The sequence below is a fragment of the Fulmarus glacialis genome, unplaced genomic scaffold, assembly GCF_000690835.1.
Source record: "Fulmarus glacialis isolate BGI_N327 unplaced genomic scaffold, ASM69083v1 scaffold5173, whole genome shotgun sequence".
NCBI lineage: Eukaryota > Metazoa > Chordata > Aves > Procellariiformes > Procellariidae > Fulmarus > Fulmarus glacialis.
The window spans coordinates 12,842-39,733 of NW_009204754.1; the positions used below are offsets into that span (position 1 = coordinate 12,842).

At 38.8% G+C, this 26,892-nt stretch overlaps 1 protein-coding gene across 3 annotated transcripts in view; it reads right to left on the minus strand.

Moving 5' to 3' along the window:
• Positions 1-1,286: 1,286 nt before the first annotated feature.
• The window catches only part of ACTN2 (actinin, alpha 2), a 44,523-nt gene continuing 18,917 nt past the window's right edge, over positions 1,287-26,892 (minus strand). Inside the window, exons 8-21 of one of the 3 annotated variants that reach the window (XM_009575091.1) lie at positions 25,530-25,622; positions 24,277-24,507; positions 22,959-23,106; positions 21,254-21,404; positions 15,469-15,577; positions 14,494-14,634; positions 13,918-14,100; positions 12,626-12,760; positions 11,959-12,138; positions 11,447-11,593; positions 5,276-5,353; positions 4,070-4,135; positions 3,028-3,186; positions 1,287-1,680 (exon numbers count right to left, since the gene is read on the minus strand). In XM_009575091.1, coding sequence (XP_009573386.1) covers positions 1,522-1,680; positions 3,028-3,186; positions 4,070-4,135; positions 5,276-5,353; positions 11,447-11,593; positions 11,959-12,138; positions 12,626-12,760; positions 13,918-14,100; positions 14,494-14,634; positions 15,469-15,577; positions 21,254-21,404; positions 22,959-23,106; positions 24,277-24,507; positions 25,530-25,622 — 1,980 coding nt within the window. In that variant the 3' untranslated portion in view covers positions 1,287-1,521. The remainder of the gene's footprint in view (positions 1,681-3,027; positions 3,187-4,069; positions 4,136-5,275; positions 5,354-11,446; positions 11,594-11,958; positions 12,139-12,625; positions 12,761-13,917; positions 14,101-14,493; positions 14,635-15,468; positions 15,578-21,253; positions 21,405-22,958; positions 23,107-24,276; positions 24,508-25,529; positions 25,623-26,892) is intronic. The other 2 variants (XM_009575093.1, XM_009575092.1) reach the window with 2 other exon arrangements.

Here is a 26,892-nt window from a genome sequence, read left to right on the forward strand (position 1 = left end):
TACAGAAAAGTTAAGGCCAACATCTTCAAAAGCATTAGTGCCTAAGTCTCATTGAAATCAATTTAAGCGAGGAGTCTAACAAGCTATGGACATCTGTGCTCAGGTGACTTAAATGGAAACTCTGTCCCTCTCATTCTGAGCTCTACCTCACTTCATGAGGCCATACCTGTCCCCCCAGCACGTAGCAACCGTTGTTCATGCAAATACAGTGTATAGACATGCATGACATACTTTTTGAACTTTTACTTTTAGCAGATTGAAACCTCCTTTAATGTTCAGAAATATTTCCAGTTCTTAGAGAGAACCACTAGATGATTGCCAATGACAGCAGTCTCATAAGGTTTTGAAAAGCAGACTTTATTTAATAGGCACGTCATTGCTTTAATAGCACTGGGCTGCACAGCTCACTTCACCATTTGTAAATGGTTTTGTTTGATTACATTGCATCTCCTCAGTGTCGGTAGGATTCAAGTAAAAAAGTTACTGCTTTTATTTCTCTATCATTTCTCAAGATGGAAAAAAACAGTACAACAACTAGCACATAGGAGCATAATACAGACAGAACTGCCTGTGATCCAGTAGAAGTCAAGACAAACTCTCATTTGAGCACTGAACAGTTAAAGCTGCAAGACAACCACACTACATTTGCTCAGATAGGGTTTTGCATTATGCAGGATAGAGATGAATGTTGCCCACTAATACAACAAGCGACTGGCTTTCTTATACTGAGAAACAAAGACTGTCCAACACAGACAAGAATGAGGGTTTCAAAACAAAACAGCTCACATGAAATTAGCTTCCTTATTATTTCTGATTATAAAAGCTGTACTCCCTCAGCTGTAAAAGTTAAAGGCTTAAAAGAAAAGTACTGCTTACAGAACTCTAAACCTGCAATTTAATCAGCATTTCAGCTTCCCCCCCCTATATTACAACTCTTTGTGATAAGAGAAAACTGTCTTTAAGAGACAAAAACAGCATTCTGGATTATTTTTGTAGTTAAGTAGTTTACTTGGTTGATATATTTCTTCCCTGAAAAACTGCATTTTAATATTTTATTAAATTCCACCAGTAGAAGCATACAAAATCAGAAATCATTAGAGGAGAATAATATTGCTCTATGAAAGAAAAAAGCATGACTTCTAATATAGTTTTATGAACATCGTAAAAGAAGCACATATGGCATTGAAACATTTTGAAAATGGAGAAATATTTTGTGAGTTTCAATGTTCTTAGGTTTTACATTCTATTTTCTGAATGGAGAAAGTTAATATCTTTCAGGTTTTTTTATATATTTTCTAGCATTGTATAGGACAGACAACCTAAAACCAACAATGCAGAAATCTAGCGTGCCACACACTTTAATATACACTAGTTACTTTAGTTACTAGCACTTTACACTGACTGTACCTACTGTATTTGTAAAACTCATTTTAAAATCAGCTTGTCAAAGCTTTTGAGAAGCAATCTGGGCAATAAGGTGGGTATTTTTAGTGTCTACCATGAATACGGCCAATTACAGAATCAGAGGTCGCTCTCTCCGTACAGTGCTGACGAAAAAGAGGTGTAATCCAGAGCCCCAGGAACAGAACCTGGGCCGGTGTACGGAGGCATTCTCTTGATGCAGTACTGAGCCTGCTCAGGAGGCAGCTCTCGACGTAACTCATCTGCCAGGATATAAGGCTGGGAGGGGGGAAAGGATTGACAAATTCAGTATGTATTCTTCAAAGACACAAAATATGATTATTTTCTGTAGCTGTGACTAATAACCTGCCTATTTTCCTGAGACCAAATCTTTTCCTCAGTGAATTCCGTCCCTAATGATGAGTTGAATCAACAAACTGATTAGGTCAAAATCCGATCTCAGGATATGTGACTGTGTATGTTAGCTGCCGAGCACTGTGCAGCCATGGGTAGACTGCTACTGATACAGCTCATCTATGGATAGGTAGTCAGTATCTCTAAAGTGCCCCACTGCCCCTTCTGCAGTGACAGGACAGACATGTTTTCAGTCAGATCCTGTTAGTTTCAAGGTCCTAACATATTTGTAATGAAAGATGCATTATTGCTCTTAATGCTTTGCATTTATGATATGAAGGATACCCTCTGCTAACAGACTTGACATTATTTAAAATAGCAACGTAATGAAAACCATTTTTTTCCTGAGACCTTGGCTTTCATCTTCCACATGAATTCCTACTGAGAACATGTCTGGAATTCAAAATGTGGTCCACAGTAACTGAGATCACAAAATCAATACAAACAGCCAGAATGAGAAAATCAATAGAGCAAGCTTGGGCAAATAGACCTGTACTGCTGTGATCTCTCTTTCTCCATAGCGTAGGACTGGTTTCCTGGCAGCACTGTTTATGCCCCTGACTCCTCCAGAAGCTCTTGTGTTGCCATTATCCTCCCTTTCATCTTCATACACCACTCACTTGCCAGTGTATCTGGCTGTGGGGAGGAAAGTATGCCAAATTCAGGAGCTTCCTCCACGTACCCAGTAACTAGAGGAGGCCTCCTCCTCCAACTCTTCCTAGGATAGGGGTACACCGCATTGCATCGCCCTGTTGAATGAGCTGTCAGGTCACAACATGGCTCACAATTAGGTATAGTCTTGTGCAACTGACCCAAGCAAGTTTGGCAAGAGGGCCAAATTCTGCATTGAAACATCCAGACAACAGCATGAAAGGCAGAATGAGTTCCCCTCTAATCAAGGCTGTTGTGTGGAAATAACCTGATGTACAATATACCCATTATAAAGACAAACTGTCTAAGTCTTGTCTAAGATGTCTAATTTTATGTTGGCTCTTTGTAATATAAGGGTATACAGACCAAGCCTTGAATTCTGCACCCATTTCAGCTAAGTCTTGGTTCCAAACCAGAAGAAAGGGCAAGCGCTTTCTCTGAAGTCTTACAAACTGAAAACAAAGCTTCACTATTACTAAAAGGCTTGTGTAAGACTTTCAGCAAAGAAGGGCTAAATAGGAGAGCTATTGAATCCTTAGAGCCAGCAACATGATGACTGACCTTATCTGAAGCCAGGATTCTGAAGGAAGCTATCACTTGCTCAGCCGTGTCTGTGTCTGCCGTTTCTCTGGTCATGAAGTCAATGAAGGACTGGAAAGTGACAGTTCCTTGCCCATTGGGGTCAACCAGAGACATGATTCGGGCAAACTCAGCTTCACCCTTTCATAGAATCCAAAAGAAAAAAAAAAAAAATGGTCACCGTAATATCAATCGCCAACAGCCCGTGGCTCTCATGAGCCAGCAGGGACCAGTGGTTACAGAGTCTTTAAAGCATCTTCCTGACTTAGGAACATAAATGTCAGAGTCAGTGAAATCTGGGATCTTAAATGCCCATCCCTCTTTTGTAAAACGGACTCGGCACTTTTGAAAAATGTATTCTTTGTCCTAAATACATAGTATGTACCTTTCCATTAACTTTCTGCAACTTCTTTCCCCTCCGACCCTCCCTCAGTGCCTGTTTAACTTGTTTTAACGTAACACTTCATTTTCCACCCCATCCTAAAACCACTGTAATTCAGGGAGGTGAAACAATAGCCCAAGAAGCAGTGTACTTGCAGACCCACTAAACTAAGAAGTAAGGGAAACAATTCTGACAATTTCATACCAAATATAGGACAGTTCAACTAAGGCTAAAAAGGGTGAATCTGGGGGGAAAATTTTAGAATAAAGGAAAGCAAATGCAACCCCCAAAGCTAGTTTACGAGAATTAAACAGCATCAAACTCATTCTTCCTCATGCAGATAAAAAGGGAGAAAGAAAAACAAATTCATTTAATAACTGTTAATTTCAACTTTTAAAGCTTCCTTAATTCAAAAAGCAATGCAGCAGACCATAGAATATGGTTTTCAAGTGTCTAGTTTTACTTTTAACTTCCTTTTTAACCATTTGAAAATAGAGAAAAAGCAAAGAAACAAGAAACTAGTATCTCTAGTGTAAATTATATTATTAGTATTCTGTCAATTTAAATAAGCTTTAGTGTTGCTGTGGTTAATGTTATAAACTGTAAGCAGAATCAGTTGCCGTTGTTTCTTAAAATTCATACCAAATCATAACCCATTGAAATTAAGCAAGCTCTGAAATCATCATGGTCCATCAATCCATTCTTCCTCTATTGACCAAAACAACATAAGGAATATAGAAGGGAAGGTTTGAAGAATCCAAGGTAATTTCCAGAGAGATGACGAGTTTAGACCATTGGCATATTGGATCCAGTGTATGAACAGTATTCATTGATATTGCCCAAGCAGGTCACCAGAATCATCATCAGTTTTAAAGGAGGAAGAAGTAACTAACATATTACACACAGGAAATGGACATTTTCACCACAAGAAGTGACATAAGGAAAGGTCAGGGGAGAGATAAGGGAGAAGAGGAGGTGAATGAGACAAGAATACAGAGAACACAACCAGAGAAGACAAAGAGAAGGGGAAGGAGAAAAGTTTGTTACAAAACTAGTCAAACTCAGGAGATGTTCAAACTGCCTCCCTGACATCAAATGTCTTTGAAAGGTTCTGCATGGGATGCTGTAGTAACTAAAAGTACAGTTAAAAACAGTCTGAAAATAGTGTATCACTGACTATTTCAAATACTCCACTCCAAGGCTAAGGTAGGTACACTATGAGAGCTGTCTGCTGACATATGGGAAATAAGTACAGGGATTTTCCTTCTGACTGCAGGCTATCAAGACCTGGACTACAGCAGAGAGATGCGCATACTGGCTTAAAGGATGAGACTTGCAAGACTTAGAAGGAGGTCAGCTGAAGACCTTGTATAAAAGGAGGTTGCTCATTTTCCAGGCAATAACCTATCTGTGGTGTTCCTGGCTCAGGGCTGAGTAAACATTAAATGGCATGATAGTAAGAAGGTAAATAAACATTTCCTCTGTGTTGTGATACAATGTAGCAGTTTGGAGAGAATTTTGTCATCCTAAATCAGGAGAGAGCAGTAGAGATTGTGTTGAGTCTGAGGAAAGGAAAATTAGCTAAAGTCTGAGTGCAAGAAGCTTAGGAGCTCCCCACAGTTATCTAGTAGAGTCCAAATAAAACATCTCAAACCACGTAGAAGCAACAACCTGACAAATTTTTGAAATATGCATAGAAAAATATGGCTCCAAGTGATGCTGATAGTCCATCTAATCCAGTTATCTTTTCAAAGCATATGACCAATACATTGGAGTTTAAACCCACAATCTCTTTGCATATTATTATATTGGTCTATCTGAAAATAGAACAATATCAGTTTCCTCTACCTGCAGGTCATTTCCAACCTGTCCTAGACTGATGAGGCAGGCTTTAAATTCATCAGAATGTAGATTGTCAGATTCATCCTAAATCCCATCACAGGTCATGCATTTGGGAAGGTGAAAGGAAAGAAAGAAAAATCACAGATCAGGTTAGTTGATTAGTAAAGAACATTCTACTCCTGTATTAATAATGATGTTTTTACAGAACTTCATGGAAACATATTGTCAACATAATGCAATGAATTACCTAAAAAGTGTACAACTTCTGCAGTTTCATGCTTTAGGTTTTTTCTTAGTGGAAGACGGTCCTTCAACCACAGAGTTAAAACCGTGCTTCCTCTACAGGTGCTTTTTTAACATTTTTGCTGATAAGGCAGTTTTTATTCTATTGAACTGCCATTTGCTTCCTTCATTTTCTATTGTCATACATTGTATGTGAGATGCAGTAAAAAGATCACTGAACCTGGGCAAAACATTTTTCCCCACTGAATTACTGTTACTTCACTCTTGATATTACTTAACAACTGAATATCCATATCTCAAAAGAGAGTAGAAGTACAAACCAATTGATTTCTTGTCTAGATCCAAAATAAATTTATAACTGACATAACTTATTTTCAGTTATCTGTCTTCTTTAATAATCTATACAGTAAGGCTTTGCTTTGAAAACTGACTTTAAAAAAGCCCCATTGAATTCCAGGTTAAATGGCTCCCAGTAACACCACATCAGACTGGATCATTGTTTTGAACCAATATTTTCTTCCATTTTGCAGGTCGAGAAATTCACTTCTTAAAAACAGATTGGCTTATCTTTTTCTTCCTGTTCATCAGAGGTGTACTTCAGATTGAGTTAACATGTAGGCAATTAAAGAGATGTTCTAAGAAGAAAAATTACTACCCTTATCGATTTTCCAGACTGACAGTTTGGAGAAGATCCAAGGTTTTCTGTCTGCTACATATTTGCCTGCTGGATGAATAATTTATTTTTGAAAATTTCTATATAGCTCTGCGTAACTAAAATTATAGGAGTTTTAAGAAATGCACTAAGTTTATATAATATACTAATAGGATGAAGTGGTGCCTTATTAAGTTCATAAGACCATGCATTTTTGACATATCATACTGTTATTATATTGACTCCCTCTGCATCAACCTCCACCAGCTCCATAAAGGGAAGATGAAAAATAACAGTGGGAAGTCAATGACAAGAGACAAAGCAAAGCTGCAAATCTGGAGCAGCATTTAGTTAAAAGCCATAATCACAGTGAAGTTTTTATTTCCTTTAACATTTCTATTTTATAGGATAATTTCTGCTATAAAGCATTCAAAATGGTTTATTTTATCATTCTGAAAATGTTAATCTAGGCTGGCGTGAAACTCTCCAAAACCATCCTGGAGACAGGCTACGGCAGGTCACACCAGGAGTAAAGTCAGCTCATTTTACCTTATTTCTAAAGCCAAAGGTATTACTGTTTGACTGCGAACAAAATGATACAAAAATGGGAGCTAAAAGCCAAATCCTGTTGTTCCTCCTCCTCTACCAGGTGTTGGCAGAGGACTATTAGCTATTTGACTACACCAGGAGGGTGTGTGGTCAGTATGTGCCTGAGCTCCTAACCAGCCACACACGGCAGTGGTAGTCACGCAACAGATAGCAAAGGGCAGACGGGAGTGAGAGAGGCCAGCACATCTACCAAGAAACCATTTTCTTTAGGAGAGGAGCACAATGGTTGTGCTAGAACTCACAACCAGCATCTGGTTAAGTGGGACTCCCCAGTGAGGGTCCAAGTAGTTGTGCCATGTGCTATAGCAGGTTCTCACATTCTGGTAGTGAATTTTTTTAATCTGCATCATATATGGCCTAAAAAGGCATCTTTGCCTTTGCAGTATATCAGAGTTTCATGGGATACAATGGTATTTTGCAATTAATGGATAGATCAAGCCCATGCAAGGGCTTGCTCATTGGGAAATGGTTCTTTGTGTTTATTTGTATTGTTTGCAGACCAACATTAAGCGCTGAAATTAGTTTTTTACAGCATATAAATAACTTTGCCTTGTTCATCTTTTCCTGCCAATACAAAGTAAAACACCGAAATCCCCCTCCATGTTTCATTATTAGTCTCCAGAAATCTCTTCCTTCCCCTTTGTCTTTTATATGTGGCCTTATAAAACAAATGAGTTTCTGAGTCATAGTAATACATTCTTAAATATGTCTTTCCCATTTCCTGAATGCTAATTGACCTGCATAAGCCTGATCATGTGGTTCCTTTAATAGGGAGCTGTTGTTTTTCTGTTAGTAAAATATAGGGTGGCATGATGCTGTTGTTCTGTATGCAGAGCTCCTACTTAAAATCTGTAGTTTGCACAAGAATCGATAGTAGAATATGTTAACAGCTGTTAGGATATTACATGCAGAGCAGCTCCAGATATTTTATCACATACTTCACAATCTTATTTAGAATTTACTAAATATACTGAACCAGAAACAGTAATGCCTGCATAAAAAGACTTCAAAACCAGTGACTGACAACACATCTGTGTGGGTGTCCCAATTTGTCTGCATACCGTGATCCAGCTAGGCACCATTTTGAATGCTTCTAAACTGCTTCTGTGATTCAGACACTGTGTCCCACTTTCTCTTTTTTTTTTTCCTCTCTATGCAGTCACATTAAGGAAGGAAATATACCAGCGTTGCTGAAGATTTATATTTATACCTACAACTAGAATATGCCTTCAGGCACAGCCTCCAGCAAGGAGTAGTGGGTAAGCAAGAAGCATCCTCAGGAATAACCTCTGGGGTACCAGCATGTGTACGTGTCTGTTGGAAACAGAAGAGCTGCCTCCTTGCCCCAAGGGAGATAGCATATTTACCACTTGCCTTTAACAAGGATGACTTGTAACGCTTTCTGTGCTAGCACATCTCTGCTGGTGGATGCACTGAAAGAAACACAACTCTTCCTGCCCTTGTAATTCTTATATGCATGGTGCCCACTTACTCAGTGCAGTTTGAGAATCAGGGGCATGTGGCCCCCCAAAAAAACCTTGTAAAATACCGCATAGTTTTCTTTCAAATATTCAAGATGAAGAAGCCATTTAAAACAATTCACCCAATTATTTAACTCACTTTCAAAGGATTAACCACTGCAGAGTTAAGCCCCATAATGGATTATAAACTGTAAGATTTTTACTTTTCCATATATTCTTACTGGGGAGGAAGATAGAGGTTCCTTCCTCAGATTTATAACCAAAGGAAGTTGTTTCTAGAAGCACTCTATAAAAAGTTTTTAGGTTTAGGTGTACCAAAATACATCCTTTAAAATGGAGAAGGGAGCTATTCTGCATATTAGTACTTTGCTGACATCCTCAACACACACTAAGAGTCAAACATTAAGATATGTCTTAAATTGGAGAAACGCCACAGAAGTCAGAGCTATTGCATGCATAAATGATTATGTTGTGCTTAGGTATTTAAAGCCTACTCGTCAGGGACAGTATTAATTTTTGGGATCTTTTCTGGCTATTCATCACTGTGAATTGCAATCCAATTTTTTCAGTGTATTTTTTAAACTATGTCAGGCATTCAGAAATGTTGCTAAGCGCAACAAAATTTTTACATACACTGCTAATTCCATCTGACATGGAGAACCCAGTATTTTTCATGTTAGTGCTTATGTTCAGATGATGCAGTTTCATCTTCATTTCTATTTAAGGTAATCAAGACCATAAAAAAATCCTTTACTGCCCTCTCTATCTAAACTCCACGTTTAGAATCTTTGTGTACCCTGAAGCAACTCTGAAGCACCTGGGTTTCCGTTTTTCACCAACACTAAGTATTTGAGTGTGCGAGGACATAGGAAGGATATAAAAATGAAAAACAAACCTGCCTCTCAAACATGTTTGTTCAATGTCTTCTTCTAGCCTGTGTAGATTGAGTCTCATCTGCCCATTAAATTACAGTGTAATTTAATCAGTATCAGTTTCTCTTTTATCAGTGTTTCTACTATCTGTCCCCTGCAGAAAGCCTGGCTTGATGGCTGAGTGGTTTTAGATCTTACCGTCTTCCTTTCTTTAGCTTGCATTATACTACTAAGAACATAATTGCCACCGTGTCAGTGCAAAAGTACTTCTAGGCCAATTTCCCATGTCCGATGCTAAGGGAAGGGGTATGCTAAAGGGGGCATATGCAAAATGGTCTTTCCCTTAACATGATCCTTCCAGACCTCTTTTTTAAGGCCTTTGGATTATTTCTGTCATGGGGGAAGGTAAGGTCCACAGCTAAACTTGCAGTCCAGGACCAGGTTGTTGAGGCCATAGAAACTGATGAAGCATCTATCTCCTTCCGCTTCTGACATGGCCACTCAGGCTTCCTGCAAGAGAAGCAAGGGCAGAAGGGACACTGTCTGAAGCCATGACTCATTGTAGCCTGAAGAAAGGAGACAGCCAGGGATAGGATCTAGGAGTGGGGAAGCACTTCTGTGTTGCACATTATTGTCATAGCCCATCTCCAGCCTGCCTGCAGTTATGTGACATGAGCGCCCTCTTCCAGGCCAAACAGCTTTTCCTAAGGCCTTGCTCCATTGTATCCTTTGGTATCTCAAAGTCTTAATGTATCTGCAAAGCCTGAAGATCCATAACAATAGGGCTGGTTGGTGTACGAGTTAGCTTCTCCATTCAAGACCTTCTGAGGCACCAAGAGATGCCCGTAATATCTCCTCAGCCACTGAACCAGCCTTGCTGCGAGCACGGCAGAGAACTCATCTATGAACTACAAAGATACAGGGATGCTAGAAATGGCCATCTAGTGTAAGATATATTAGGATTCAGTCACCTTGCTTCCTTATCTTTAGAGAGCTGTCAAATCTTTGTGAAAACTCCCTGGTTTCCCTTAATAGAGTCTCTCAAATACTGGTGTATAATTTATCCAGGCCTGGTACTCTGTCTTGTATTAACAGCTCTAATTGCTCAGTTATCTGCTCCAGTGCATTGGAAAAGCCGTTTAGTATGCTACTTCCTTCCACCCCCAGGAAATTTATCTCTGCTTCTGTGATGTTATCTTCTGCTTCCTTAAAAAATACAAAAATCACGTTAAGATTTTAGAATAGAATAAATAGAATCACGTTAAGATTTTCCATAAAATCGGAATTATGCTGCACTAGAATCACGTTAAGATTTTCCATAAAATCTGTTCCTGGTTCCTGTGTAGCTAACCTTTCCTATGCTTGTGTGTTTCTTCAAAAAGCAGAGGTTTGGCAATTCTGCTTTTCTTTCTAAACAATTAAGGATATTCTAAAGAATATTTAGCAAACTATGACTGCCAGCATCCAATACACATCAAGTATAAGTCCAGATATGGGTAACCATTTTGGGTAGAGCTGGACAAACAGGATGTCAGTGAAAAGAAAGTGGCATTTTGCTATAACCTGAAATGATTTGAAGGAGCTGACTCGTGATAACAGAACGTAAGTCGGGGGTTAAACACAGTCTGCTAACTACAGGAATCTGTACTGGGAAAAAGACAACAGCCTGGTGCTGCATTATGGTAATCTTTTTTCAGTATTTGAAATATGAACTTGGTTTTGAAGGTGGGTTCATGCGAGAGACGTGTTTTCATTCCTACTTTTTTATTCATCCATGACCAGATAAGTGAAAAAACCAGCCTCTTATTTCCCACATACAGCCAGAAAAAGAAAGGATTTTCCTTGACAGCTATGAGTGCCCCAACTATATTTCCCGCAAATCTATTTCTAGGGGAACAAGTTGCAATTCAAAGGAAAAAAAAAAACTGTAATCCAGATTACAGCTAAATTTAATGAGATGGAAGCCGCCAGCAAGTACATAGAACATGCTACACTGCCTTAAAATAAAGGGGCACGTTATTTTCCAAAACACAGATTTATCCAGTTCTACCTGTTATTTGAACAAATACTCAACCATGTTAGCAGAACTATAATTTTGCATTATATTTAAAGAGTACAAATTAATCTTTAACATATCTGTACAATGCTATGATTTCATAAGGCTATGAATTCTTTGTTAACTGATCTTTTTTTCTGTTTTAAAAAGAGCCCATTGCTACTGCGTTTGCAGCTTTTTAAAAGGCTTACATTTGGAATGGAAAGAAACTTGCTTTTGGGAACAATAAATGTTGCTAGTTGAGAAAAAGCAGGAGTACTGTACCCTGTCAAAATGATTGAATGATGCTCTGAAGTCATTCATTTGTTCCTGGGTGATACCTTTGGCATCTCTTGTAAGGATCTGAGTCTCAACCTCATTGATAGTTCGAGCAATGGTGGTAAGTAGGAGCTCCCATCCAACACGGATGTGCTATGAGAGAGAAAATACTGATTTATTAAAGAATCAAATATGTTCTTCTAAGAGTATAAAAAGTAGAGTAAGCAAAAAATCAGCTCTAAATATTTATGTGATACCTTTTCCATACCACTAACTCTATATTATGACCAAGGATCATTACAAATAAAAATGGCCTTCAGAAAATATGGAACTGGTTTCTAAATGGGTACTTCTTCACTGAAAGTAAAAATAAGTGAAAATAAAACAAGTCTTATGAGATTATCAGAAAGTCTGCCAAATTCTATCCTCTGTTGCAGTCTCTTCAAATGAGGGAAGGTAGTTATATGGCAGAAGAGGGCAGAATAAACTAACAAGTACAAAAGGGAGTAAATGGCTACCTCCATAGTATAGTTGGTGTGCTTGTTGTCAAACACCAGGGCTTCTTGTATAAGCTGATGATCTCCTTCCAGTTTGTCAATGTTGTGTTTATAGTTAATGATATTATGCTCATATTGCTTCAGCTGATTCATCTGGTCCTCCAAAGGCCCTGTCATTTCAATAGAGCTGCGGGCAATTTCCTGTCAAAAGAAACAAAGACACATCCCCGCCCCGCAAAATTTAAGCTTCAGATTTGCTAATTTGACCAACATTCACATAAATATGTAATATTTTCATACTAAGAAGCAATAGTAATAAAACCTTCATAGAGCAGAGACAATAAATTTTACTGTAGAAAACACATTTCAAAAGAAACGTGGCACATTTATTTCTAAAATCAGTATTGAGATCCCAGTGATCCCAGTATCTTTCCTTTACAGAAAGCAGAAGCTAAATAGTAATTGTTTAGTGATTGATTTTTCAAAGCTACATCTCCTGCTCACCATCAAGGTACCACTTGTACAAGCTTCCACAATTTTAAAAATCATCTTATCAGGTGCTAAATACTTCAGGATCAAACAGCTCGTGAACTATCATGGAGACTGCTGTTGACCTGTATATAAAGCAGAGATAAAAAATTATAAAACACTTTGTTTGTCAGCTTCTGCATGAGAGTCTGACACTCACCTCCATCTTGGTCTGGATCCATGGCCCAATGACATTGGCCTGAGCAGCAAACTGGCGACGCAGGCGCTCGTTGGCATGCTGGCGTGCTAGTTCCTCCTGCAAGGATTGATCCCTCTGAGGCACCAGCTGCTTCACCTGTTACAGTGGTAAAGCACTAAGTGTGAGTAGTCACAATTGAATAGTTTAAAAACAAATGGAACAAATAAGCCTACAGTTACTAATTTTTCTTATTGGTCTGAAGGTTGATATCAGAAGGACAAGCCAAAAACATGATCACTATTTTATTTACCAGTTCTATGCTAACATAAGAAATTGCTAACATGGTCTTGGGCAGCCTGACCAGAGAGACTGACATGGAGAGAGACGAAATTCTCACCTCTGACTGGATTCAAGTTCAAGACAATTATTTAACTTGAACTGTTATTAGAGCAGTTACTTTATTTTTCTTTTGAAACACAGATGATTTTTCAATCTCCAAGAAATTGTTCTAAGAATAGTCGGTGCAAAACATTTTATTTGAGTACAGCCATTACAATAGGATAACATGAGACACATTCCATCCATCATGTATATCTGAAGATCTCTAATACATTGCAAATGCTTTTTTTGGCTTACCCTTCTGGATTGCCCTGGGAGATTCTGAATTTATTGCTTGGTTTTTATAACCCATTGAGGGTGTGTTCTTGTCCGTGTAAGTTTATGTATTTGGTAAATTCATGCATTCTACACAATAATTTACTTTCAGCATATTATCTGTCTTGGTACCTAATGAAATAAAATTTGTGTGATCGCTCTAAGAGCCTCTCTTTAATACCTCCCCAGTAATTTTTTAAGGTAATTGCCAATTTCTGTCTAATTGGACAGAACATTAACGGTCCCAAAGATGCTAATTTTTTATAACATTTGTGAAAAGCAGCAGCTGGGTAGAAGAGAAACACAAACTACTGTTTACACTGAGAGAAAGAATACAATCATTTTCTGTTCTTTTGACAGCACCCCCTGACCCATCCACCGGCCAGCCACCAGCTCTGCACTAGTCCCAACACGTGCTTCTCTTGCCCCACCAAAAAGCCAAAATGGACATAGGTAACACTGAGTGATGGGAGCAAGGGACATTGTGAAACAAGCCTAGCAAACATAAGGGAGAGCATAAAATACTTTAGAAAGTTCATTCTGGCATCTGATGTTTTGGAATAATTTGCAGATTTATGGTAAAGTTCTCTGAATATTCTCAGTATTCCTAAACTAGAATATTATCTTACAATGTCCTTTATGTATTTAGCATACGTTACCTTTTCCCACTTGGTACGAATCTCTTCCACAGTAACAGTGCTGTAAGGATTGCTTGCACTTATTCTCATGCTGTAACTCTGAATAACTTTTTCAACTTCGTTCTGGATTGACAGTATGGCCTGTCTTTCACCATCTGCCTCTGGCAAAGTAGCTTTAAATTGATCATGTGCAGAGATTAAACTCTAAAATCAGAAACAGAGAGGGAAAGCATGAAAACTTTAATGTTCCTTCCAACATCCGGAAGATCTGCTGTAAATAAGCACAGCTCTTCTCTCAGTCTCCCAAACACCCTGTCTACATGTATCTGTAGATACAGGAAATAATACATGTAAATACATTCATGAAACAGCCCTCATTGACTTTATCAGGACCTTCGCTTCTTCCATGATCTCTGGAATATGCTTTCATACAAATGAAGAACCCTATTTATAACAGAGCAGACATTGCCTATCACAAAGAAAATGTCACGACAGAGTACGTTTTTTTTCCTTACACGTGTTCTACTCTCCAAGAAGGAAAAGCTTCCTTTCTTGTCTTCCCTATGACTGTAAGCCAAAAAAGAGACAACCATTTACCTGAATTTCCTCTATGCTATGAACAATAAACATGTCCTGTAGGTCTTCCATAGCACCTTCCATCCAGTTGTTGAAAGGAGCAGCTCTTTTGGCAAACTCCAGGTGAAGCTGATCAATTGTTTCGAGCAATTTCTCTGTCCTCTGTACAGGTTGGGAAAGGTACAATCCTTTGTTACTAGGGCAAGACCTAACTCCACACACATACCCACCCATGCGCAAAGTCATGCCTCATCTTTTCAAAAGCAATTGATTGTATTGTTGACTGATTTCACCACCTGCTTTAAGGATTCTCACTCAAGGCAACAGGACTAATTGCAGTAAAGATACTCTCATATCCAACATGTTAAAAGGGGTGTATACCTTTGAAAGATAACAAGTGAAATGACTTTTTCACTACTGATATTTTAAGTATTTTTGTTATTGTAATCTATCTGCAAATCAATTAAAATCTGCTAATCTTGCTTTAGTAATTTCTTGTAAGTATAAAAAGGAAGAGTTAGACATATGTTTTCCACTTTGGCATGTATGTGTGTGACTCTCTTCTTAAGGAACAAAGTTTTGGAAAGTATCTCAGTGCTTTGGAATACTCACTAACAAAAAAATTAACTGAGTGCTGGCCATTATCCTGTACCTCACCTGATTCAGCTCAGACAAGTATGAAAAGGTAAGCACCTAATGGCTTTTGTTATCCTTGCTGGACATCAAATTCCCAAAAAGTGGTACTATAAACCGCATGCCATTTGTTGCTGCTTTAGGACTGTCCTTGGCAGGTGAGCACAGTCAAGTCTGCTCTGAGCAATTCAATCTATTTGCAAATGAAACCACACCAAAATGAAATGGAGATCTGAGGAAAGGGTTTATTGCTGTTTGGACGCCAAAGTGGATGCTCAATGGCACTGGTTCCAGACCTGGAACAAATGGTTCATTCTCCCGTCCCTGCCTCAGCTGAGCTGCTGATTATTGATCATGGTTTACCTCCAGTGCCTCTCTCCTTTTCTGAGTAAGTGTTCCCAGGCTGTCCCATTGGTCACATATCTTTTGGCATCTATCGTTGACACTTGCAGCATCATGGTAGTCCAGTTCACTAAGAAAGAGTGAAGACAAAAATCTGTGTGACTTTCTGAAAGGCAGGAGCAGTTGCATTGTCCACACTCCTCCACTGGACCTCAGTAATTCTCTCCCTCTTTTTTGCAATATTCCTCCTCCAGGTAAGCAAGTGTTGCAGTATAGACATGTGTGATCTAGGCATTCAGCATTTCAAGAAGCACAGCACAGGAACAGGATCAACCTCCTCTGTTGTGAGAAAGATCAAGTATCCATCTGTGACATCCAGGTATTAAAGACAATTAAGGTGTCTAACCATCTTTGTCTCAGCTATTCCTGTGGCACAAGCAATTTGATCTCCTGAAGACCAGAATGCTTCAGTCTGGGGCTTTATCAAGTTTCTGAAGATTGGTACAGTTTTAAATTAATTGGCCTGAAATATACATTTTGTTTTAAATAATCCAATGATCCTTTCCAGCCTCATATGCTCTGAAATTATTCAGCTGAGACACAGACCTCAGGTTGCATTCAAAGCATAATCTCTCTTTCATAGGCCTGGCAATACTAATAGGGGCTGCTCAGGTCTGGGGCACAGAGAACAATTTTCATCTTCCTCTCCAGGAACTCCTCACAGAGCTACACCCTAGAACTGACTGGTTCAGAAAACAGGAATCTCCAGAGCCACGTATGCCACCAGCATGAATCAGTGCACCCACAAAGGATGTAGCAGTTAGCATTGCTTTTTCACCTGCTTAATAGGCTTATATTATCCTGACAGAAAGCAACTTAGTATTCTGCCTAAGACTGGAATAACTTTTTTAGTCTCTGTTCTGAGATTCTGCACTGAGTCTATCTCAAATTGAATTTTTGATCTGTGGCAGATAATCCCCTTGGTTCTGCTGAAGCCATCATAACCATAATGTGTTTGGCACTTTGGAAGCTCACTTTTATTGCTAATCATCATCCCCTGAATTTAGCTCTTGGCTGCTCCTTGAGGACACTTTGCCCAGTACCAAACATTGCAGAGATTGTGATTATGTGACAGCATGGCGACATGAAGCTAAGATTTACTTTAAGGCTTGAACAAGGCATTAAATGCAGATAGAATTTATTCCTTTCTTTTGAACATTCTTCTTTAGGCAATTGGCAAGAGGAATGTACAGATCACTTCTACCAATAACTTAGGGAATCAGAGAGGACAAAATGAGAACAGAGGTAGCTTTCCTCTGTGAAGCTACACTGTAGGCCAGGGGCAGTGTTCATGTTTCCTCCTCTAATCTCAGTCAGAGCAATCTGTTTCGGGATAAAGTTGAGAAGTATGCGAACCATTCTGTTTAAAAGAGGCTTCAGACGTGCCGCAATCAATCAACTGTTGAAAGTGAAGAATAGTAAAACAAGTAAAAATAAAATGCCATAACAATTTTTAAAAATAACAAAACAACCCAAAATTGTGAAAGTAAAACTGTTATATGTAAGGAGAAAGCTGCCAGCAAATCATACTATACAAGAGCTCCTTAACTCAAAAACTTGATTCCTCCTTCAGAGCAAGCCTTTTTGTTAGCCTTCAAGGGATGCAACAAAAGCCGTCAAGAAATTTTAAGTCAGAAGCATGGAGTTTTCAATGAGATATATTTTGCTGCTATGAGTTTTTGGCTAGAAGTTGGGTTTTTTTAACTACAGCATATTGAGATTATTAGATGATGTTCCTGTGTGAGCTGTGAGCTCACTAAGTGGATGGGATGTGGAGATTTGTATTCTGGTCTCTTTTCGCATACCAAATCTAACACACCAGAATACGGACAGGGTATTTTTTCCATGTACTCCAGTATTTGCAGTACTGCAAATTTTATTTTTCCTTCAATGGATCACTTATCTCCTTTTGTCAGTTAGGATAAGGGCAGGTGTCCTTCCATGAAAGTGAGGGACTGATTGTACCAGCTCTGATCAAAGTCCTGGAAGGTAATGTGCAACGTTCCTCCACCAGCTCTGCCAGGGAGGTTCAGTCATTCCCCATAAGATCTCTGCTATCCTATTTCTTCCAGGGATATGTGCTGTGGACAAATAGGTAGGAGAATAATATTATCAAAACAACTTTTGGAAAGGGCACCCGTGGGTCAAAAATCGTAATTTTAGATCACCAAGTGGCATTAAACAGTGTAGCTCCACTGCCTTTCTGGGCCTGCTGTAGTTTACTTCAAATAAGTGTATTATATGTGTCGAAGAACATTTTTCTGCTCAAAGCAGGAACAGAGGAAGAAATAACAACTCATAGGAGATTATTTACTTGGAAATAAAACACAGGTTTACATTCCTTGTCCTATTAAATTTTGTATCTCTCTCAACATTGAAGCTATGAAGAGACTAGATTTCAGATTTTGTAAAAAGAAGTTTTGCTTATCATGCATACACAAAGTACTGCTGCACATGTGTTACAGAGCTTCCAAGAGAACACTCATTTCTGTTTGTTTGGTTATTTGAAATCTACAGCCTTTAGAATTTAAAAATCATTAAGCTATTCCTATTGATCTTACAAGTACTTCAATCTTATCTGTAAAGAATTAAAAATTTAGTCAAATTTTATCCTGATCCGGAGAAGCACTTAAGTATGAACTCACTATAGGAACAGTGATAGTGTCACAAAAATAACCTGCTGAGCAACATGCTTTAGAACTGCTTCAGAACCAGGCTCATGTTAATCATGCACGTAAGCACAATTTGAGCGCAGGTTTCCAGAAGCAAAAAGACTCTCCAAATCAGAGTTACAGATAGTGGTCGTCTTGGGTGAAAATAAGTTGCTATACTAGAAGTGATGGATATGCAAGAAACTACAATCCAAAAATTTTATCCTGATGATTGAAATGAGCACACAAGACCATAAATGAATATGGCACTTCATAGTACAGCTCACTCAAGTTCTATTTAGCATTTGCTATGTCATAAATGGCAAATCCCATTTTAGAAATGCCTGACTTTTTCCAGCTTTGTATATAGCCCTATCCATGCCTTATCATGCCTTATTGCCAAGGATTTTAAAGTCTATACAGGCTGGAACACAACAATCTTATAGCAGCATCCTGGCTGGAATCACCTGCTTGCACACACACACAAATCCTTTATCAAAACAGCATCAATCAACAAGCTTGTAGCAACTTTAACCTTAAGCACACAGCAGACTGAGCTGCTGCAGCAGAAAATACCAGAACAGGCAGGAAACTGTAACTGGTAGAGTCCAAGGTGACACAGCAATTTTTCTGCTTTGAAATAGCAACATTAGGCAGCCAAGAGATTGACTAAAACAAAACATGGAGGTGTACTGACTTGGAATTTAGACACAGATGATGATGATTTCTATAAGGGCCTGATCCAGTGACAAAAAAAAAAAAAACAACAAGAAAAAAAATACCTACATTGACTTCAACAGGCTTTGGATCAGGTGCCAATGCACATTTCTTAGCATTCAGACATTAGTCAATCCTTCTTTAAAAATATGAATGGAGAAAGAAATTAGCATTTTCCTCCATAATTTCATTCTTTAAGGAATTATGTATAAATAATTAAAATCAGTATTTGAACAGAAGCTGCCCATTTGCTTGCAGCTAATAATAAAACTTGACCTTTATGACCTTTCATTCAGTGATGTCCAAGGGCATTAAGCTTAAGTGAGCTACTAAGTCTCAGTGAAAAATCAGACACTGATAGCCCCATTGTATGGAGAAGCAGAGAAGTTAAAGCAGAGCATCTCTAAAAGCAATGGGTTTTCAGCACCTTTGCAGCTCAGTCCACAAATAACTTGTTTAACTTCACACAGCAAATTACTGAAACAACTGAGAAGAGACAATCCTAAAATAGACAGGATACAGTGTTCACTTGCGTCACCAGAGGTAAAGGACACAGGGTTCAAAACGCTGGTAAGCAGATGCTGTGCTATGTATGCTACATTCCCAAAGTTTCTCATCTCTTGTAAAGCTGAAGCTGAATTAACAATGATCAGGCATTTCAGAAACTTTCTTTAGTATAAAGAGGAACAAATAACTCCACAACAGAGATTAAGGCGTGACAGAAGGTGTTTTGTAAGCTCACGTTCTCAGTGAAATCTCCATCCTCTGTGTTTTTCAGACTTCTTTCACACTAACTAAAAACCAATACTTACTCTGCCCACTGTGCTTTACTTTTCCTTCTTTAAAAGATCTTGAAAAATAGGATTTTTCTTCTAAATCCATTTGAATTATATAATTACTGTAAGTGCTGCTGCTATCAGGTATGAACTACGTTTTTAGAACAACTCTCTGATTTTTAAATTTTTTATGAATGTGGAGCTGTTTATAAGTCATGGTCCTTCACAAAGTGAAAAGAGGGCATGTTTTTAACACTTGATTTTTGAGTAGTAACTGTTTTGCCTATTCAAGAAAGTGAGAAACTGAAGCTTAGAGAGTTGAAGCCAAGGCCAGGAATCTGGGAATTTTGATGGTGGCTCCTGTTTCGATCACTACCGCGCATCTGTTCCTGTTGGCTTTACAGATTTATACTGCGGGTGAGCAATGAATTTAAGTATGTGCCAAATGGCTAAGATCAGGAGCAGCGCCACTGATTTACAGTACAAAACCACTGCAATTAACTGCATAAGACTGTAAAGTCAAATGTGCTTAGCTTGGTGTACACACCAGGCCAACTTTACCAGAATAGGGACATCAGTATATAACAGTACAGTCCTGTCAGTGTGGGCAGAGCTTTGCTGACAAAACTGTGCTTCACACAGGTGAATTAACAACCTCCCCACAAAAAAAAAGCAAGCTCCACTGATAAAGACAGAGTTTAGCCAGAGTAACTGCATCAACACTCAGGACTTCTGCTGCCATAAGGGTGTCTGTCAGTCAGGGGCCTTGACTTTCACATCCCTTACCTATGTAGCTGATGTCAACAATAGAGATGTAGCCTAAATGTGTTGTAGAATTATTCTCAGCTTTGGTTGTGTTTTCTCTGGGCATAGTATGCTGAGTGAGCAAGTGTTGGTCCTGTGGCTAAGTTGATGGAACTGTGGGTGAAAACTCCTGCTCTCCTATAGGAGAGCTTGTGTGCTTGATTACTTGTGTGACCCTGAGCAAGTTATTTAGTTTCCATATGCCCCACTACCCTTTCTGTAAAATGGAGGCAATGGCACTTCCAAATATAATATGAAGAGATTGTGAAAATAAATATATGAGAGACAACTAAATCTTCAGAAAAGTCAGTGCATGACCCACTATTATAGAGATAATTTAGGGATGTGAAGCCTTTTGGAAAGACCAATATACTTGTGAGAAAATACTTGATTTTAAAGTGAAGACGCTTGGTCTGTAATTTGTATAATTGAAATTGTTTTCTAAGTTCAAAAAGTCATAGGTAGTACCTCTCAGCAGACCATATGAACTGAGAAATAAACACCTCCAGCATTCCCATCAACACACAACGGACTCATCAGTAGAGCTAATACTAAAAGTTTACTGTTAAGTCAATTTTAAAATTTTTGTTTTCAAATAATTTTGGTCAGTTGAGTATCTATATTTGGTTGGGGTAAGGGGGAGATGAGGGAAAGGTCTCAGTGACCAGCTCAGATAATATACTTATGAAGCTATCTCCGGAATTCTTACGTTGGTACCTATGACACTATCAAATTCATTGGAAAGAGTTTATCGCAAAGTTAAATGTCAGCAGCTGCAAGCCTTTAAATGGAACATACTTCAGCTCCTGGGCAATGGCAGCGATCTGTTCCACCCTGTCCTGGTGAGCAGCCAAATCGCTCTCAAAAGCTTCATGTTTCCTTAACATGGCGCGGATTTCTGTCAGAGAAGCAGATTCATAATCCTTCTGAAGTAAGATCTGCTCTTTGCCTGAAAGAGAAAATTAAAATATTAGTAATTTTTTACTAATTTTTTTGTTAGAAAATTGCAAATTTAATCAACTTTTTAAACTGAGGCATGGTGAAAATTACATGTATGAGATGAAGTCCCACCCCCACTGAAATCAGTGGCAACTTGTCAGCACAACAGTGTTAAGTAGAAATATATATTTTTAAAGATCTCTCAGTAATTCCTTCATTCTTGCATAGGCTGTTTATACTGGTCTAAAATAGCGAGTATTACATTGCCTGAGAAACTGGCATAAAAATGGTACACTGGCAAAAACTGGGGCTCTAAACTATTGTGGTAAGTCTTTTGTAACATAGACTTATGAAACCAGAAATCACACTGCTGTGCTCAATTTCACTCCTACTAATGATCTGTTATTCTTCTTCATGTTCTGCCTTCAATTCATTATTCATTTCAGCACTTCCAAAAAAAAAAAAAAAAGAAAAAAAAAGAAAAGATTGAGATGTGTGGCTGCCTGTTGTATCAAACACTGAATTTTAAGTGGAAAATGCCAACCTATTTACAAAAGGCTAGAGAAGCAAAGAGGAAATCAGAAACTGAAATGTTACTCCTCAGCAGCTCCTGTGTTGGACAACTGAATCTATACAGACAGCCTCTACAACTGCAGCTCACCACACGGCATTACACAGCTCTGTGAATTCTAGAGCCAGAAGGGACTATTGTTTCACTTGCTACGTACCAGCTTATGTGAAGTTTTCCCTACCTAACAGCCATTAACACGTCATCATGAGTAGTTTACGCTCAGAAAATAGGCTCTCAGGGCTGATAAATGCTGTCGTTTCCCTTCTAGTATCTGCTTGGCAGCCATTTACAGCCTTGTATGCTTCCAGCAACTGTCTTATGGGATGGACTCTGGTTTACTTTCACAGTGTGAAAAGATCCTAGCTGGAAAAAGCCAGAAGCATGGCAGAAGCAGGAAGACTGTTGTCAAGGCAAACAATAGCATCATAGAGCAGATCCATGTTTAATGGTCCCCAGCAAAACTGTATGCTAGTGTATGGTCCTATAGCTGTTACAACTACACGTAAGGTCAGGTTATCCTTAAAAAACAGAACTATAAATGGGGTGTAATCCAGGGTATGGAGCAAAGCAGAAATGAGTCCATTAGCATGTAGTTTATGGGGACTATTCAAAACATCATGATGACCAAATGATAATCAACTCAGAATAACTCTGTTAATAATTTCACACTTAACCAGTGGTGTCACTGTGTTCCTGGTTGGATTGCTGGTGTACAAATACATAGGACTCCATTAGCAGTAATGGCCTCTATTCAAATGCTGAATATTCCCATTAAGTTTGACTCACTACCTCAAGTTACATATCATTAGCAACATGCCTACAAGTTAGGATCATGACTATAGTCAACAAAACCTGCAATTTTATCTATTATTTTAGGTTTCTAAAACTGTCCAAACTACTTATGAGTGAGTTTCTGGCTGGCAAATATTCAGCACTGACAGTTTAACTCTGAACATTAGAACATTAAAAATGTTAAAAGCCATCTTTGCTCACCATATGCCCATTGTTCATGAGTGGAAGCCTTCTGCCTAAATTTCTCAGCCAAGTGTTCAAGTCTTTCCAGTCTTCGTATTTCATTCAGCAGCCACTCTTCATAGCCTTTCTCAGCTTGTTCAAGTCTCTGCCAAGCGCCAGCAATATCCTGTGAAGAGAATACATGGGAGAGAGGGAATGAAACTATAATTTCTTTTTATCCAAATTTGCAGATCTCTGATTCATTCACAATTTTGCTCCAAAAAGAGAAATTTTAATGTCCAGATTTTTTAAATCACAGAATCATAGAAAATGTTGTCAGGCAGCTCAGGAAGTCTTATAGTCCAGACATCTGCTCCTAATAGCGCGTTCTATTCAGGTGGGTTCATGAAAGGAACCCCTATACAAATGGCTTCCAAGCATAGCTACACATTCAGTGTCTTCACGATATATTGCTTTTACCTCCCATTTTACAATGTGCGTATTCTTTTATGATATACCCATCTGTTATCAAAATAAAAGTCCTTTGCTCTCGGAAGTTGACAATAGGAAAATAATTAGTATCAAAAGGATTTGGAGCGTATTTTATCTGGAATACAAATTCATTTCACTTTCTGTGGTGCACAAAGTTTTGTGAGCTTCCTCAGAAACTCAAAGGCATGAGTAGGAAACTGAAGTAACAGGGCCCTTGTTTTCTGTATATGGGGAGTGGACAATGGCCCTTTTCAGATAGTGCAATCGCCTCTTTATCAAATCTGAGCAACCAAAACACAATGATAGAACAGAGTACAGAAACAGGTTTGCTATATTCCACAGGAAATGTTTTGACCCACAGTCAACTCACAGTACTTATCAGCAGATGAGAATTCTTGGTACTGACTATTCTTATCTTCACACAAAGATAAGACACAAAGAAAAAACAAAATTTAATTTTAAAAAGTAGAAAAAAGCAGAAACATATATTGAGCAATGTCTCTTTCTATAAGTCTGGTGACGAAAATGTCAGTGAAACCACTGTGAGTTTTGCTTAAATAAACAATATTTGGCCTCACTGATAGAGAACTATTCATAATACTCCCAAAGGAAGCTCTGTATTGTCTCACGTCTCAAGACAATTTGCTCTTGGAGAAAGCCTTCAAAGAGGCAAGAACATGCTTAAGAGAAAGCCAGAATCTAGAATGAAAGGGAATGTGTAAAAAGAGTCATTTGATATTGATAAAGTGCAACAAACTGAAGTTTCTGAGGATGACTTAAAATGGCATTTCAATCCTTCCCGTTGAAATTTTTGTGAGAACGTTGATAAAAAGGAGAACAGAATATTGGTGCCTCCTTTACTTACTGAAACCATTTTTCCCTCTGATGGCATGAAAGCTGGCCGATTGCTGATTCTCAGTTTTGTCTGCAGGGTGTTGAAATTGATCTCCAGTTGACATTTCTCTTGGACTTTGGGAGGTTTGTGTTTGCGGCGGTAGTCCCGGAAATCCTCTAATTTCTTCTGCATAGCCTGCATTGTTTTTTCTGGGGTCCTGTTTTCCAGCCAAGGAATTGTCCGGCGAATCCATTCTAAAAGCTTTCAAACCAACACAAAAAATTGAAATAAAGGCAATGGAAAAGCAACCATAAAAAGATCATATTGAATGCACAAATCCTAATCAAGTTTGCTCCACTTTAATATTATTGACCAGTTGGTATCAGTGCCTTAATGGCAAGTAAGCACAAGATTTTCAAAGCTGAACAATACTTTTTTAACTAATTTGCCCAGATATTCTAGGTATTTCTAGAAATACCCTGATTTTCAGAAAGATGAACACACGTAAGGTGTCTCTAGCTAATTACTCAAAAACCTGAGCTACCCAAAATCACTTGCCACTTTCAAAAGTATTGGTCTTGATGTCTCAAGTAGTCATAGTTATGAGATCAGGACAGACACCAGCCAAGTAACTCAGGTCATATAAAAATCTTCACTCAGAAGTCCGTTAGTGCCAATGTAGCACTACTGTCTTTGTGTCTATGATCTCAGTATGTTTTTTCAGGTTATGCATTAAAGACAAGGGAGCTGTCACTTGTGTACTACTCATCTGTAGTCCTGACTCAACAAATTTGCCATGTACCAAGAAAGGACAGGAGGAACACAAGGTGCCCCCTTCTTCATTCATTTGCTGCCTGTGTTCACAGGTGCATTGTGAACACCCTGACAGACCCTGTCTGTCACACCCTGCAGTACACAAAGCCAGCAGGCTTGGTTGGAGTGACAGGATCCTGTATGTTCCACATGTGGTCAAGGATGGCTATCTCTGGAGATTACAGAAACAGCAAGCTTGGTCTTGGGGCAGACCAATGACAGTCCTCAAAACACCCTTTCTGGCACATTAATGAGACTGAGTGACTTGCTGGAGGTCACACAGGAAGTCTGTGGCAAAGGCATCACCTGAACCTTGACATCTTGGGCAACTGAGCTTTGTACCCTACCACTGTGAGATTTACCCTCATAGTGTCTTCACTTTGCTGTCTTGCAGAGAGTGCATAAATCTTTCAGCTTTCAGTATTTCATGAACATAATTATCACCACATTACAGATACAGCTGTCTTTACCTCACTTGCTAGTCTCTCATATTCTTCCATCAACCTCTCATTTTCCTGATTCACAGCAAGCACCTTACAGATCCGGTTAGCTGCAGTCTCAGCCTGTCAAACACAGCAAATAAACAGGACATGTTCATAAACACATTCTGAGAAAGGTACAGGCTTGGAGAAAGAAAGAAAATGTGGCTGCTGCAAATAAAAATCACATTGTTTTATAGTTGTTGATTTGTGCTCCTAGGTTACTTAGATATACATTTACCCTCCTTCTGCAGTCACAGATTCCAATGGCCTGAATATGGCACAGACCAGCACAGAAGTCACCTTGTTGTACAATGAAGCCTTATTATACAAGGAAATTCCACACTGCCACTATAGTTGTCTAATAAATCTTCTATTTTCAAAGACATCTTAGGCCATTCTTAGCTATCCTATTAGGTTATTTTTTTAAAATCACACCAAAAAAGTATTAGATTTGTTAGCCACACTGGAAAGACACCTGTCACGGTTTAACCTGGCAGGCAGCCAAATACCATGCAGCCGCTCGCTCACTCCTCCCCACCCCCCCAGTGGGAGGGGGAGAGAATCAGAAGGGTAAGAGTGAGAAAAATTTGTGGGTTGAGATAAAGACACTTTAATAGAACAGAAACGGAAAAATAATAATAATGATAAAATATACAAAATGAGTGATGCACAATGCAATTGCTCACCCGCGCTGACTGATAACCAAGTAGCGATCGCTATTTCCTGGAACACGCCTACCATTCATATACTGAGCATGACGTCACATGGTATGGAATACTCTGTTGGCCAGCTGGGCTAGCTGTCCTGGCTATGCTCCCTCCCAAAGCTTGGTTTTTTGTGTTTGGTTTAGGGGTTTTTGGGGTTTTTTTGTTTGGTTGGTTTGTTAAGCTGAATGTCCTTGACTAGCAGGGTACTTAGCAACAACTGAAAACATCAGTGTGTTATCAACATTCTTCTCATACTAAATCCAAAACACAGCACTAGGAGGAAATTTAACTCTATCCCAGCTGAAACCAGGACAACACCACATGTGATTCAGGAGTCCCAGACCATTCTATATCTGCATATCATATGTACATATACCCTTGAGAATATATGCAGCTCAACCACTGACAGCAAATCTTTTCATGCCTCCTGCCATATTTAAAATTTACATTAGTAGTTTGACATCACAGACCTATACTTCCATACAAATGTGAGTCTGGAGTATATCTAATCAAATAAATACTGTGTAGACTCCTGTGTTACAGAGTATTTGGAATTCCCCTTTTGCATGAATAGTAAAACCTTCATACCCAGAAGCAAGAGGGCACAACAGCATAGCTGTGCTGTGATAAGGTGTAGGGGGCCT